The sequence below is a fragment of the Atractosteus spatula genome, chromosome 2 (genome assembly GCF_055471065.1).
Source record: "Atractosteus spatula isolate fAtrSpa1 chromosome 2, fAtrSpa1.hap1, whole genome shotgun sequence".
In the NCBI taxonomy this organism is placed as follows: domain Eukaryota; kingdom Metazoa; phylum Chordata; class Actinopteri; order Semionotiformes; family Lepisosteidae; genus Atractosteus; species Atractosteus spatula.
Window position 1 is genome coordinate 9926409 of NC_142707.1, and position 16038 is coordinate 9942446.

Sequence of the window (16038 nt, forward strand, 5' to 3'; positions counted from 1 at the left end):
ATACTAATGCAGCTGTTTGCACAACATCAGCTCTAACTTGTGCAGTCCTTTGGTAGTTGAGCATCTCTTCGGGTTTCGAGGTTGATGGTGGACAGAGTGTTATGATCATGTCAAGAGCTTTCAGCAGGAAAAAAAACTACTAAGAACCGAGCAGACATCTATGTGAAGTGCAAACTGCCTGACTGCAAGTCTTCACATACTTGTGCTAGTGTACAAGTGTAGAGTTTCATGCTGTTTGTTTTTTTTAGGTGGGAAAATATGGTTACTTTAACCAAATTTGCTAGATTGCTCTTACTGCTGCCTTTTTAAATTTATTCCCCCAACTTTGAATTTTTTTTAAATTTAAAGTGTGACTTATGCAAGTCACTTTAACTTTTCTAGATTTTTTTTTCCAAACGTAACTATTCTCAACACTGTCACACATTCATGAAATCCGCAAGGTTTTTGTTACAGATTTAAACACAGCCTAGGTAAGAGAAGCATGAGCACATTAAACATCCATATAATTGCTGATTAAAATTTTTTGCCTCAGAAGTTGTCTCACTTTGCAACTGAGGAGCAGAACTGAAATCACTGAAACGCTCAAGAAAATAACTGCTGCAGTGTTTGTCAAATGCTTTTTACATAAGTCACTAAATGCCTCTTAAAAGGGTGAATTTTATTTTAGAATCCACTGAATGTATTAATAATTACACTAATATAGGTCTTTTCTGGATACACCCCCCAAAGTGCTTTATACTGTAGATAATGGAGACTCCTCTCCACTGCCATCAACGTGCGGCCCCACCTGGATGGTGCAACAGTGCCAGTACACTCACCACACACCAGCTAGCAGTGGGGAGGAGAACAGAGTGATGAAGCCAGTTCAGAAATGAGGCTTATTAGGAGGCCATGATTCGTAAAGGCCAAGTTTGAATGAATGGGGATAGTATTCATATTTGTTGTGTTTATAAAGTGCTAGGCAATGTGCCTTCTTCTCAACATCAACAGTCTTCAAGTCACTTCGAGGTATAAAACAGAGAGACACACACCTCATATATTCACATTTAAAGTTCTTGTTATCATCTATTGGCCTGCTGGAGGAATTCCCACGCTAGGGATTACTAGCCCTGAGACTCCGGAATACAATATGAAGGACTTTGTGCTTAATTCCTAGGACAACACAGCACTCCACTTGAATTCTGAAAAATATTTAATTTATATGTAAAAAGGAAAATACAGAGATTCACAATTTCTAGAATAGGATCTAATTACAAATTTCGGAACTTGAGGAATGAAAGTATTTGAATGTCAGATAGTCAAGACATGGAACGGTCTCTTGCCTTTGGTTGTTAGTGAATGGTCTGTTTTCTTATTCCTTCTCTGGAAATTGTACGTGTTGCACACTCCAAGTTGTTCCATAAGCTGACTGAAGACCTGAGCCACTGTTAGCATTGATACATTGATACTTTTTCCGCTGTTCTGCCCAGATTGGAACTAATGACTGAATTACTGTCTAGATTGGAACTGATGACTGAATTACTGACCCTGCTGCCCTTTCCTGGGGGAACGAAAGGCGCTCACTCATTCCCACATTCGAGATTTCCGTGCAGGACACCTCTCACTATCGCTCTGGTGCACAGATCCCAACCTCCCATCTTTCAGGGGCCCCAGGCTACCAAAAAATCATACACCTGAGGAAGGCTCTCCAGCCAAAAGGTGTATTTAAGGTGTATTTATGCTGCAGGTTAAACTGTTTCTGTTAAGCAAAATAACGTCTCAAGCACTGTGTTAAAGAATGGAGCAAAATTAAATGACGAGTTTCCTGTGGCCCTTGTGGACGGCAGTTATACACTCCACTGCTCTAAATTTGCACTTATTCAATTTAAATAACACGTGCTGCTGAAGCCACAGCTTCATTTCACAGTGTGTCTTTATCTCCCAGGCAAGCCACTTTAATGATGACATTGCCAGCTTGCTCACTTTTACTAAATTTGCAGAGATGGCCTCATAAAGAAGTCCATGTGCAACACAGCACAGAGAGGAACTGGTGACCTCTGGGTAACCAGAATCAAGGAGCTCATCCTTCATTCTATAGGGAGAGAGAGGTTTCTACTGGAGTTACTAAGGCACCTTCATCTACCTCCAATGTGACACGACTACAAGTACCAGAATGCATCACAGATTACATCCATACATTACAGGGTCAAGCTGCAGAGCATTTAGAGAACATCAGCAGAGAAAGACATCTTCAAGATGGGTTCAGTTTAATCTATGGAATATATAGTGAATATAGAGGTAGATTATTTATTAATCTGGACTGAAAAACAATAGGCTGTAAAAAGGATTTGTGTCTTTAATCTTTTGCCATTAAAAACGCCACTACAGACCCATTCCACAGTATGAAATGGGCCAAATCCATATTCCTTGCTGCAGAAAACTACCAAGAATTTAATTTGACATAAAAGCTAATTGAGAACACAACATGAAAATTCCTTCAAGTTTAGTCTCTTGACACTAAAATGTTGTCCCCTCATCCTCCACCAAAATCAGTATTGAATGGTAATAAAGCAAGACATTGGTAAAATAAAAAAGGAATGATTTGTAGTAAGGTGCAGCAGATGTTCAGCTGTGTGTGAACGGACTCTGGAGCTCCCTCATGTGTACATGGCCCCATGTAGATTGTCCAGCCTGTGCTTGCGCTGTTTCATCCGCTCCTGAAAGACAGCCCAGTGCAAATTACACAACATAGCACAGTGAACAAGAAAACCCAGCTCTGGCTGGGGAAAATACATTCTGAAGTAATAAACAGCTGGCACCACACCCTTAAACTCAACAAACTGCATTTCATTCTCCCTCCAGTGACCCATCAGCTTTATCACCTTATACCAGGCAAACTGCAGGATCTCTAACCTCTAACTGAGCAGCTAAGAATGTGGTCTTGGGAGAGATCAGTAGAATCAAAGACTGGCCTCCCAAATTTCCGTGGTTTGAATTGGAGTCACTGTGCGGAGAAAAGAAAAATGACTAGATCTTTTTGTTTGACCCAGAGGACACCCGCTGGTTTCCAATATTATTTGCTTAAACATCTGGGAGGTGAAATCTAAACCCAGCACACGGATGGACTCGCTGTCGGATCAGCAGGCTCTCACACTGCCCACAGGCACTCACCTTTTCTTTTCTGAACTCCTCGTACTCCTGGTTGTCTGTGGGCAGCTCGTGGCGGCACACGGGGCAAGAGTTTGTCTAAAAAAAAAAAAAGATTGAACATGTTACTCTCAGGAGCAGTGGTTAACATTGCTGCCTCGCAGAGCTGAGGCCCTGGGTTCAATTCCTGGGGTGCTGTCTGTGAGGAGTCTGTATGTTCTCCCTGCCTTCATGTGATCAGGTGCTCCGTTTCCCTCCCACAATACAAAGTTAATATTTTTCATTAATTCCAGATGACCCGTCTTTTTGAGCTCCCTGAATCTCTGTTTCCAAAGCTCCTTGCATATGTAATAAAATGACAAGGTTTCTTAATCGTCCTGTCCATTTAGTGCTACAGATTGCAGAGTGGGCTCACAAGCTGACTAAGAGTTTTTTTTCTCGCTGGCAAATGTAGTCCAAATTCTTCCGATATATTTTTGTAAATAATATATTTTAATACATATGATTGTACAAGGAGTTTAGATGTTTGCATAGGTTTCCTCTGGGGGCTCTCTTTCCTTCCACAATAAAAAGACATGCTGGTAACTGGCTTCTAGGAAAACTGGCCCTGGTGTGAGTGTGTATGGGTTTTGTGCCTGTCTACCCTGTGATGGACTGGCGTCCTGACCAGGGTGTATCCTGCCTTGCAGCCGTTGTGTGCTGGTATAGGCTCCGACGTCCCCACAACCTTGAAGCTGATAAAAAGGTTAGAAAATCAATACATAGATGTTACTGTAAAGCCCTGCACACCTAGACACGGGACTAAAAAACAATGAAGAATTCCTCCCTTCACATTAGGTACAGAGTGTAGACCCAGTTTTTTCTGTCTCGTACGCTCTTCTGTGCCTGTAAGGCTCACCTATTGACCTATTCACTAGAACGACAGCCCTGGGAAGTGAACAGAAACAGAGTGGAGGGAGATGTCGTGCAGTGTCTTCTGACTGCGCCGGGTGTAGCTGAGGGTATTTCTGAGCGTGACAGCGAATGTCTCTCACCTTCCCCAGCCAAGGCATAATGCAGCCGGAGTGGAACAGATGCTGACAGGGCATCTTCCTCACTGTCTCCTCCTCCTCAAACTCCAGCAGGCACACTGGGCACTTCAGCCCCCTGTCTGCGGCAGATCAGAGAAAGAGACCAGCAATCAGACACCACTGGACGGCTATGCTAGGGCAAACATTAAAAAACACAGAATATTTTCTACAATGGTACATTTTGTAAATACACTTAATAAATCAGTACACTATTTTTTTAACGCAACGTGCATCATATTATGCGATTTGTTTTTTTACATATCCCTGCCTTTGGCCTGTCCAGTTTCTCCTAAAAACTGGAAACTCAATCAGAAACTAATAAGGAAATAAGTTGAGCTGCTTTTCATTTCAAATCTCAGCCACTGAGTGGTTTTTACATCCTCAGTCCTCAAGCAGAGCATGATCTCTACTCCCAGGGTCTGTCTAGCTCTTATTTCAGCCCTGCAGATCACCAGCTGACACATGCTGGCCGCACAGTTGTTTCCTCCTGTTCTTGAACTGAACATCTAACAATATTCTTTTCAACAGAACAACAGTAATGGTATTTTAAATAAATATGGTTACTAATGATTAATAAATCCTACACTTGGGGGGAAAATTAATACTTTTGGCCAAAAAGGGGTCTACTGAAGACACACGACTGCAGATTGTATTTTAAAGGGTGGCACGTGACTGTAAAATAAATAGTGAGCATACATGTGTCGGTTTTGGTGTTCTGTGGTAAAAGTAACGTAGTAGTAAAGTGACTTGTGATTTTGACTGACAGACCCCTCTTGACAACAGACAAACAGTGGACACTCTGGAGAACAGACAAACACAGTGGACACTCTGGACAACAGACAAACACTGTGGACAGTGGACAAACCCCTGTCAGGGGACTGCAGGACTGCAGGAGAGCTACCCAAGGCTGAGGCCACGGGCTGTGACCCAGCCTGGCTCGGCTCGGCTCGGCGCCGTCCAGCTCACCTGCCTGCTCGGGGGAGATGATGACCGTGGGCAGGCTCTGCACCACCTGCCTGGCAGCAGGAGGGGGAAGCTGCTGGTTCCACTCTGAGAAGACATCAGGGCTCAGATCAATATCCATGCCCTGTATCAGAGACCTGCCGTGACACGACACAGAGGACCACATCAGCAGCAGGAACACAGCCACTTCTCCCTTACAGCTAAGAATCCCAAAGCACTCAGAGGCAAACTCCCATATAAAACAACCACTACACGTTGCAGACCAGGGAGCAGAGCTCAGCAAGCTGCACTTTAATACATTGCTTTGAGTCTGGCTATTACACTACAGTAACCAGTAACCAATTCCTGGTATTGAGAGGCATGCCAATACATTTTCAGTAGTTTGGTTAGATCCTAATGAATGGGACAGAGGGACAGAGCTCTCTTGTAAAACCTGCTGGACTGAGGCTCTCCAGAGCCCGGGCTGAAGAGGATGGCAACTGTCTGACCTTGTACCACAGTGTGTCCCCTCCCTGAGGCATGAGATATATCATTTAATACTGGAAACCCTTGAGAGACGAAAAGACAGGTGACCAAACATGCGTTCTAAACAATGAGATTAGAAGACCAGGCAGAAACTGGTAGGAGAGCAAAGATAAGTAGAAAAGCAGAAAGAAGAAGGAAAAATAAATAAATTAAGGCCAATTCGCTCACAATTAAATCCACTTGAGCAAGGGGGGCACAACTCCCATCCTGGAGAGCTAGGTTTCCGGTTTTCCTTTCACCTGAGCCCCTAATTACCTAATTGCCCCGGCCATTTTGTTTGATTGGACAGGTCGAAGCCCTCCCTTGCTCTCAACAAGATGGATTTAAAGAGTGTTGAACCAGCGCACCCCTGGCCTGGCCCGGCCCATACAGTGGCACAGCCTCTGCGCATAGTGGCCAAGGCTACGGATTAAAGCGAGTTCATGTTTCCGGGAGTCATGTGCGGTGCAGGTCACAACAGACACCTGGCCAGTTCAAGCAACGCGTTCTGCCGGTACTGCTCCTCTGGGTTCGTGGGCTCACAGTCGTGCTCGTCGAAGTACGAAGCCATGTCCACGGGCGGGCGATCAGCTGCTCAGCCTGGATACGGTCACGTCTGACGATGAAAGTGAGTGATGAAAGGCAGAACTCCACAACCAAGAAACGACACGTTTTTCCTGATCTCAGGTGACGTGATGACTCAAACCAAAATCAATACATTAATACAGACGAAGCATTTGTATACATTATTTTTGTGCTTGTTTTGGTTCAGTTAAAAGGACAGAATAAAGACAACACAATACGTACCTTATAATATGCTTCTCCGTACTCCTTTGTAATGCAAGTTTCTTCTAGGACCCGAGCTGAAGCCGCCGATTATACAAAAATTGTTTTTAAGGAACGGCAACTGCAATACGGATATTCTATTAAATCCGTTGCTTTTTAAATGTGGTAATTTAAGATCACTGTCCGGGCTGAAACTGCTAGGAATCATGACACTTAAACATCTTCAGGGAAAAATAAAACGATAAATACAAAGACATCCGGCTACCTTTTCATTAAAAAAAGAAATATTTTCAAAAAGCTTGTCCAGCATGAATCGACAGAATAAGTTGGACGGAAACTGAAAGCAGGTTTAGGATTGGCTCAAACTAAAGTCTCAACTCGAATATATCCAATCAATTGTCAAGCCGGTGTTAAAGCTACCAATCGGAGGTAGGCAGAGGCCGATATAGTTTGTTTGAGAGGCTCATAGGTACCGTAAATTTAAGACTATAAGTTCATTTCGTTTTATGTAAACCATGGGAATTTGAAAATTCACAGTTTCACATCACTAGAAATATCCTCTTCCAGTGAATCAAGTCAAAGTCAGAGCCACGCTAACTATTCATTTATTAGAGTATGATATACCATTATATATAATAGTATATAAATGTGTGACACGACACAAGGTTTCCTTCAGGTAAGAATTATAATTAAAAAATCTCAAATACGTCTTTCACGCATTATTTTACAGTCATATTTTGTTTCATGGTCTTAGATTTATGCAGGAAATGATAATAATCATCTGCATACAGCAGGTAAAAGAGTAAAACGTAAAGGCAAAATATCCGAAACTGTACAACGCTCGAGTACGACCTTATTTAATCCCTAATTCCATGGTTTATCTGCGACCTGGAAAAGTTGAAGGTACAGTACACATGAGCATACAGTTTTGCTGATAAAAAGTATGATCAATTAAATCACCAGCACCATATTTATGAAAGTAATGGCATAAGAAGTGCAGGAAAATGTTTTTTGTTAGCTGAACACTGGCCTATATAATCTATCTGTGGATCAGCAACCTGAAAAATTATAAATAATCCACTAATGTGTGAATTATCTTCCTTTATATTTGATTCACAATTCAGTATACTTATGTACAAAATGTCACACCATAAAATGAATCTATAACATGAAATTTATTCGTGTATTGACTTCTGCATACTGTATATATATACATGTAAAGTGCAATGTGTATATAGAGTACACATCCATCTAAATATGACAAAACTAAAATTATATACACAAGTATTTTTGTGACTGGATTTTGAAAACGTTTGTATTTTCACATATACACATGGTAAATCATCCAAATGTCTATTAAATAATTTCCTTTAAAATTACATTGCCCTAACGTATTAATATAAAACAACTGTCAAAATATTTTAAGACATTTTTGTTGTTTAATTGGACTCTAGTGAAAAACAAACTTCTCCTAGTGAATAACAAAACGACCCAAAATTGAAAACATGGTTGTGCATTACTTTTTAAAAACTTTTCAAGATCAGATGGTTATATTTAGTAAGATAGCCAAAAACTGGCACTTTGTTGCTACCTTCTATTGTTCATTTATTAACAAAAAACCCAAACAGAATTCTTCACTGCATTTCAGTAAAATTTACTTTAAGGTCTGTGCTGAATTTCATGATCTTTGGCTACATTAAAGGTACATTAAGGGTAATGAGGCACATTTCCATGATAGTAGCCTTAAGAAGGCAGTAAATTTGCAGCTTCTCACATTACTATTCCACAATCCCAAATCACATGTGCTAGAGCATCATCACTAAAAGGCATTAGACTATACTGCTACACGTACTGTATAACCTTATGTAGACACTCAAAACCACACAAGGATTTATTTGATAGAATTACCTGGTCAGGTGTTTGGCTATTCCATCGAGCAATAACATGCAACGTGATGTTTATATCACCTCATATCTGGCAATTGTCACAATGAAAAGTAAACCTGATAAATATTTATTACATTTCAAGAATTTAGATCATTAGAACAGTAACACATTAAAAAGGTTTTTAGAAGCCAGTATAAAATAACCCTTTGGCTATCATATGTATTTTATATGTTACTATCTATGTAGTAACGATGTATTTTTCACACATATCACATTGTATGATACTTAGAGAATGTGTAACATATTTAGAAACATAAATCGATTCAAAATCTAGGAACATGGTGTCAGATCTGGCAGGTAACACTGTAATTGTGACACATCAGTTTCAGGTGATACCTGTCATTTTCAGGCATTTGGAAGGAGAAATTTTGAAAATTAGTATTAAGAGTAATGCTTAAAGGGAAAGACATGAGTAACCACCACTTGTTTGGATTCCCTAATACGTATGTCTCAAGTTTTTAAATGGTATCTTGCGCGATGGTTTACATTTTTTAAACAGTAAAAGAACTTACGGGGAAAAGAAATTATGCAGTTCCTCAGACAAAACGTGCTCCCAGAGAGCAAAATATTTCAGTAGTGTTATTAACATTTTATAAGTAAATATGTAAAAAAAAATCAAAATGAATGAATATTTTTCACATTTAGTATGGTTCATACCAGCCCTGTACAGATTTTAAAAAGGGCTCACCCCTTGTGTGTTTTCGCAAACACACTTTTAAGACCACAACAAAGGTTACACATGAGATGAGGCCTTATGTCCCATTTAGTTCGTTGGATTGTTAGTAGCCGACTGATCCGAGGAGTTCCTCCAGACGTTAACTGAAAGTTGCCACGGTACTTCAAAGGCACAGTAAAAGGCTCCATGGTGTAAAATGAGCCTGAAAAATGAAGTGAGACTTACGAAGAATAATGTAATCACAGAACACAGTCAAATGAGCTGGGCAGGAATCTCCCAGGGTCTCCTTGGCAATTCCTGTGTCTTCTCAGGCTCCAGGGAGCTTGCAGCCTTTTCACGAGAGATGCAGCGCTCCTCCAGTTGGAGCCAACTCTCCTGTTGGTCACTGTGGAGCTCGAAGCATTCAAATCAGAAATGGCTCTGGCAGGCAGACACCTCAGGAGTATGCCAGTTGCACCTCTGAGACTTAAAACAAGCTGCAATTCTAAATGCAGTCACAAATTATAATAGAAGATGCAAATATCACTGCATGGAAATAAAAAGATGACACATTAGCAATGTGGACTAAGTTTGAATGGAGCACATATTTGCCCACACTCCGTTCCACAGAGGATGTGTCCCTGTATGTGAATTTAAATAGATGCATGTGTCATAGGAAAATTATTTTTATGTTGAGAACAAGAAACTTTTCCACTGATGGATAAACCATTTCTGTCTATTAAAAAAAATACATCCAAAGTTCCTATGAAAACAAATCTGGTATCAACAAGGTGCTTGTGTTATCATTCCTGGGTCAGAAATGTAAGCACTAACTTCAACTAGATGCTGTTTTACAGCAAGAGGCATTTAGAAAAAGGCAAAAGAAATATCCTTGGTTTCTTAAGCACAACAAGGGAAGGACTGCCTTCTTTTGAATTATACTAAGCCTATGTGTGCATATGCAGGTTAAATCGGTATCTTAAAATGTTTGACATAGTATATTTCAGAATTTCAAAAATGTTGGGGACAGAATGAGATCTCCTATTGGAAGGCATCATATTGGACGTTGCTACCCTCTGGAAACAAATTCTGAACTTCTGGAGCTAGAAGGCAGCCTGGGCCACTTCACCTGCAATCCAAAGTCTGGCCTTATCAAAAACAAGGCGGAGTCACAAGCTGAGATTAACGAGCGGTGCTGAAGAAGCTGTACTGTTGCGAGGCTAGACACTGCAGAGGTGCTTGCCGAGAGCGGTACGGCTCCCACAGGCCTCTGTTACTGGACTCTGCTACCTGCCCTGTCTAAAGTCTGTGAAGTCCTGTAGGCTGTCCCCAGGAGGGTATGGGTGGAGGCTTACTGTACTTCTTCTCTTCACCCTCGCTCTCCTCCCAGAGATTCTGTTTCGTGAAGACAATTTGCCTATGTCTCTTCTTCAGGTATTACAGGTGGCGGGACTGTCACCTGGGGCGCCGATGCTTTGGTGGAGGTGGAGCTGGAGCTCAAGCTTGAGCCCGGGCTCGAGGCCATGACTGCAGCCACCCCGATGATGACAGCTAGCACTAAGACCACGATGAACACCAACAACAGCTTCATCTTAATGTGCTCCCAGCGCCTTTTTTGCACCACTTTGCCGGTGGTCTTGCTGAACCCTTTGCTCTGGAAAGAAACAGGGACATCAGCTGTTAAATGACAGAACACAGTCAAATTAGGTGGGAATGAATTCACTAGAGTCCTCTTGGCAACACCAACAGTGAATTCACAGCAGTGAATAAGCAGCTGCAGAATCAACACAAAATGTAAATTTACCTACCACCCATATTACTTGCACCTTCTACAGGACACATGGTAATAGAATAGAGTTCAATACAATGTTTAATTTCTGAGTGCTACATCAAGTGTAGGCCAGATATTAACTGTCAGGGTCACTCCTCCTGGAGCACTGTGAAGCCAGCTAGTGTTTGCCATGGCAGCCAGCCACACCTAATGAACTGTCAGTCAGTGCCAGTTTCCATTGAAATGCATACTGACAGGAATCCTGAATCACCTGTGGGCGATGTAACACCACTCCAGCCTCTGGTGGATCGGGATATTTGAGTTCTGCTCGGACAATGCTGGAGGGCTCTGGTGTAAAGTTTATCTCTGAACCTTGCTTCGCTGCCAGGCTTTGTTTTTGTGTTCTTGCTTGTTTCTCCCAGCATATTCAACCCTAGCTTCACCCTGACTCTGGATTTTACCCACTGTGCCTTGGAACTGTGTATTCTCATGCTGTGAGCCTTGCCTGCTTTTCTTGACTATGATTGTGGAATTGCCTTCGTGCTTTCACTGTGCTGTGCTTCCATCTTTGTCGAGTTTTTAATCATGCTTTGTTTTTGACCCCAGACCCTGGACTGTGTTTGCCTGCACCACGCTCTGCCCAAGTCTCCAGCCTGCTAACACACCACATTGCTTGCAGCTTCCCTGTTTTGTTTCTCTCTCACCCTGTACCTGGGTTTGCCTTACATATCAAACTGCTGCTTAGTTCCATCTTAAACCACTGGGTATGACATTAACCACTTTACTGGGGCGCTGATTGGAAATTCTGGTCTTGGGGGAAAAGTGCCTCCTACCGGTCTATCAGAAACCAACATTTAATCTTTAACCTGCTGGCGATGCAAAAACTGTAGAGCTTGAACAGGTGAGTCTTCCTGCACTGTTCGCAAGAGCCATTCCAGATAATACTTCTATCTCTCACCATGCAGTCTGCCTATACACCCCAGTTGCCCTGCAATCACCTTCTCAAGCAGCATGTTGGACCTGTCCTCCAGATCCTCCAACTTCCCGTGTCGCTCCTGAGCCTTGTTGTAGTTCTCCAGCATGATGCCCTTCACCTCCTCCACGTGCTCCTGGGTTTCCTGGAGCATGGAGTTCCCACTGTCCCCCTGAGACAACAAGGAAAAAGGCTGTAGGATACTGTGCTGTGGATAAAGATTTCTGTACTGCAACATGGATCACATACATAATGACAGCTTCTATGCTGTTCTCCTGCGGATAGCTGAGATAGTGTGCCTACACGAACACCTACAAGCCAATGACTGAACTACAGGGTAGGAGTCCTGAAGGTCAGGTGGTGAAGAAAAATTCCAGGTCCTATCCAGAAGACCTGCTGGGCATGATTTCTTTGGGATCAGGAATGGACACCCTTCTAGCACACAATAGCAAAAGTTTAAAGCTTTATTGACAATGCCTGACTTAATATTCTTTTCCAACAGATAAAAAAATCAAGTCTAAAACATAACGTGTAATAATGCATTCTTCTTACACAGTTGCTTGTTGGAACAAGTCTGCTGCCTTTCTGGGAAGCAGGCTGTTCTTACCAGAAGAACTACCAGCAACACCGCACAGGAAATGTTTTCAAATCACCACAGGCAAATGAGAGCCTAAGAATGTTTTTCAAGCAAGCTCATCTGCGTTGATTGGTAATTAGTAGCTAATTGATCCAAGCACCTCATCCAGCCATTTCTTGAAAGAAGCAAGAGTAACGGCTTCAACAACAGAAAAGCTGAGTAGCTTCTCCTACATCCCTTAATATAAGAATATGCCCTCTGCTCTTGATTTTAAGTACACTTCCAAGGAGTATCCTCGTGCTCAGTGGTTTGAGTTCCACTGTTCTTTCTGAATAAATTGACTTGGTTGATATTGTCAATGCCTTTGAGGATTTTGAATACTTTTATCAATGATACCGTGTTATCATCCTTGTGGTCTTCTCCACATTAAAAAGCTTCAGCTCCTTCAGAACACTGCCTTCAGCCCCAGAACAGAATATCTTTGCTGTAACAGGATGACCAGAATTGTACACTGCATTCTAAATGAGGCCTTACAAGCACATTATACAATTTTAACATTTAAAAAAGTTTAAACTGTTAGCTTTGTTTGCTTTTTTGCTTTCACAAATTGTGGATAAGAATAACTAAATTGCATCACCCCAGTTTTCATATCCCTCGCTATCTGTAGTACCTTCTGTTTTCTCTTTAAGGACTACTTGTCAACCCAATGCCCATCGTCTGCAATTTATAAATTAATTAGTTTGACAAACTATCAAAAGTTTTCTGAAACTCTAAATACAACGTATCTTTTGCCCTGTGTGTGTATTACACTTGTTGATTGGTAAAAGAACTCTATCCGTGTTGACTAACTCCTAAGATATTATTTCCAAATAGATTATCCTCCAGTTTAGTTCTAATAATTATTTCCATATCCAACTTATATTTAACAGTCAGACGTACTGGTCTATAATTACTTGGTTCAGTGGGATGGCTCTTACATTAGCAATTCTCCAGTCCTTGTAATCCCTAGAGCTACAAGCACAGTTGGTCATAATAGTACTTTTCTACGTTAAAGCACGAGTTTCAGACTCTTGATTATCACTAATTTTGGACTACTGAATGTTAAATGAGATAGGCACGCCCAGGACCGTGTTAATTAGAGCCTGTGAAACCATTTCAAAGTATATGCCTTACTTTATTTCTTCCATTTACCGTTCGTCTGTGACTTTTTTTGAACGTGTATAAACTGCATGCACAGATGAACCCAGCCTGTGTAGTTGTTTTTTTCTACAAATTACAGGTAGTCACGTTTTATTAACCCGTTTCGGATGTTCACTCCCACTTCAGGTTTCAAGGTCTATAAAGAACCGCCTGGAAGGTTATCACTGCTCTGGTCATTTTGCGGCCACTTGCGTAGACCTCAATCCTCAAAGGCTGTAACTCTTTGGCACCACCTAGAGTAAAAAGCCAGGCATCGCAGCTATCTGATGGAAAACGTGTTTAAATGTCTTCCATTAATTGCATTGTGTGCAACCCCAAAGATGCATCACCTTCTCGAAGGTTATTACATCAACTTTGGTGCATTTTAAAGGCAGTAAAGCCACCGAGTTCACTTTGATTGAGAAAACAATGATATGCGGGATAATACGGGGATACAGAACTGGACCGCTGAACGCTTTCACTTTTTAAAAGGACATCCTAAGAAATCGGACAGAAAAGCAACCGCAGGTTACTGAACATCAGTTTTCGCCATGTGGTGTTTGTCTCTTTTATTTATTACGTCTACCCCTTTTCGCTGCGTACAGATAAACTGACACAAAACGTCGTACCTTGGTTTGCAGTGTTTACACTGATATGGGTCATTTCCAAGAATGGAAAAACACGGTTGCCTCACCTCGAGACTGAAACAGGGGCGTGTGCGACAGCAGGGACCCACGTTACAAATGCCAAATTTAAAAAAAAAACTGCATTCCGTTTTGTGCAATAACATTTGACTTTCAAAAGTCAGGCTTTGTGATTCTTTTCAATTTTATTCCCTTGCAAGTCCCCGTATATTTCAGCTTTATCTATAAGTTTAACAGGGTGCGTGGCCGAAATGGTATTTTCGCGAGTATATTTACAGCATTTCTCAAACAGTATTTCAGCCCAAACAGCGAGGCCTGTAGCTGGTGAAAGTGAAAGCACAGCGAACCATAACATAGTCCAAAACAAAGAGCGGCCCCAAAAACGGAGCTTTAAGGAACTGCAATGGACAACGGAAATTGGGCTGATCGCCAGTACACACACCATCAAAGCCTGGACAAGAGATCTGAGGGCTTTTGTACTATTTTCTTCTTCGTAGGCTACTTACCATACTGACAGTCCTATTCCTGCCTGAAGGGAACAAAAAACGTCAGCCTACGACGAAGTCAGGTTGCGTCCAAAGTCGCTCCCGGAGGAAAGGGAAAAAAAAACAACCTTTTGCTATTGTTCAAGTTTATTTTTTGATGAACACAGTTCAACCTCAGCTCTACGTCCCTCAACGAATTCGTCCTTATGGCCCTTTCGCTTCCCCCGTGTCCTTTCTCTCTCTCCCTTTTCTCTGGATGACTGGCATTCAAAACACCACCCACAAGACTGGGAGTGGAGGCCGGCGGAGACGGGTTTTTACATTTATATTTGACTCAGGGGTCGGCAAAAAGTGTCAAGAGTATTTAAGACACAGATGTGTCTCGAGGAGAAGAAGAAGAGAAAAAAAATGCGAGGCAGCTGTTTTCAAGACTCGGGGATGTGGAAGTTGTTTGTTCTTTCTTCGCTTTGTCGGTCAGAAACTGCTGCTCAGCACTTCCCGGCTGTCAAAAGCCGTGGAAAAAAAAACTGGAAAAAACTCAAGTCACACATTGTGGTTTGAAAAAAAAAGTTTGCCCTAATTTCCCTTAGTGTCCCTAGAGCGGAGAACCCACAGCAGCAATACTATATATATATGATACTATATATTATTATTATATATTTGTATATAAATAAATATGTAATCTGAAATAAAGTATAATAAATTAGATAGTGAACCGATACAGACTAATGTACATACAGTTCCCTCCAGAATTATTAGGGCAGTACCGTAGGTGAGATTAATACGAATCGTAAAGACAACATACGTTTTATTTTGGGAGAACTCCAGGCAAACATTTTATCCTGGACTTGGCCAGTTTAAGAATTTACACGTTTTATCCCGATGAACTGCTTGCTACTCGATCACATTGCATGGGTCATTGTCTTGTTTGCACTGTGAGGTGCTGCCCCATAAATATTTTTTCTACGTATGCAAACAAAATCTTTCCTGAAGCCCCCACAATTCATTCCGCTTCTGCCATCACTAGTTTCATCATCAGTGCAGATAAGCGAGTTTCAGCGGTGTTTGTGCATGTGGTCCTTCCTTACTGACCACTCAATCATATGTACAGAACTAGTACATACATGTAAAAATAACTGCAAGGACTGTAGTCATCTACAATGAACTACTATTGGACTGTAGTTATGTACACACAACTAAATGGACAGTAGTCATATGTACTGAACTAGGATTAGTCATGTACACATACAGGAACTACATGCACTGTAGTCATGCATAATTAACTACATGAGCTGTGTTGTGCTATAGTGTTATGCTTTGCACCGACAAGTTTAATTTAGTGAGAGATATATCACCTTC

General features: G+C 41.5%; 2 protein-coding genes across 3 annotated transcripts; both read right to left on the minus strand.

Moving 5' to 3' along the window:
* Window positions 1-1176: 1176 nt before the first annotated feature.
* Window positions 1177-6806, minus strand: rnf181 (ring finger protein 181). The gene is made up of 6 exons (XM_088909341.1): window positions 6471-6806; window positions 6149-6279; window positions 5163-5296; window positions 4161-4276; window positions 3151-3225; window positions 1177-2696 (listed from the first exon to the last, which is right to left on the minus strand). Exons 2-6 carry the CDS (start codon window positions 6232-6234, stop codon window positions 2637-2639), a joined length of 471 nt encoding a protein of 156 aa, XP_088765467.1. The 5' UTR covers window positions 6235-6279; window positions 6471-6806; the 3' UTR covers window positions 1177-2636.
* Window positions 6807-7608: 802 nt separating this feature from the next.
* vamp5 (vesicle-associated membrane protein 5) lies at window positions 7609-15140 on the minus strand. Of its 2 annotated transcripts, XM_088909343.1 has the most exons (4): window positions 14701-15140; window positions 11820-11966; window positions 10510-10704; window positions 7609-9273 (listed from the first exon to the last, which is right to left on the minus strand). In XM_088909343.1, exons 1-4 carry the CDS (start codon window positions 14701-14703, stop codon window positions 9235-9237), a joined length of 384 nt encoding a protein of 127 aa, XP_088765469.1. In that variant the 5' UTR covers window positions 14704-15140; the 3' UTR covers window positions 7609-9234. The 2 variants fall into 2 exon arrangements, with proteins under 2 accessions (XP_088765469.1, XP_088765468.1); XM_088909342.1 differs by having other exon boundaries at window positions 7609-10704; window positions 14701-15139.
* Between the last annotated feature and the right edge of the window lie 898 nt (window positions 15141-16038).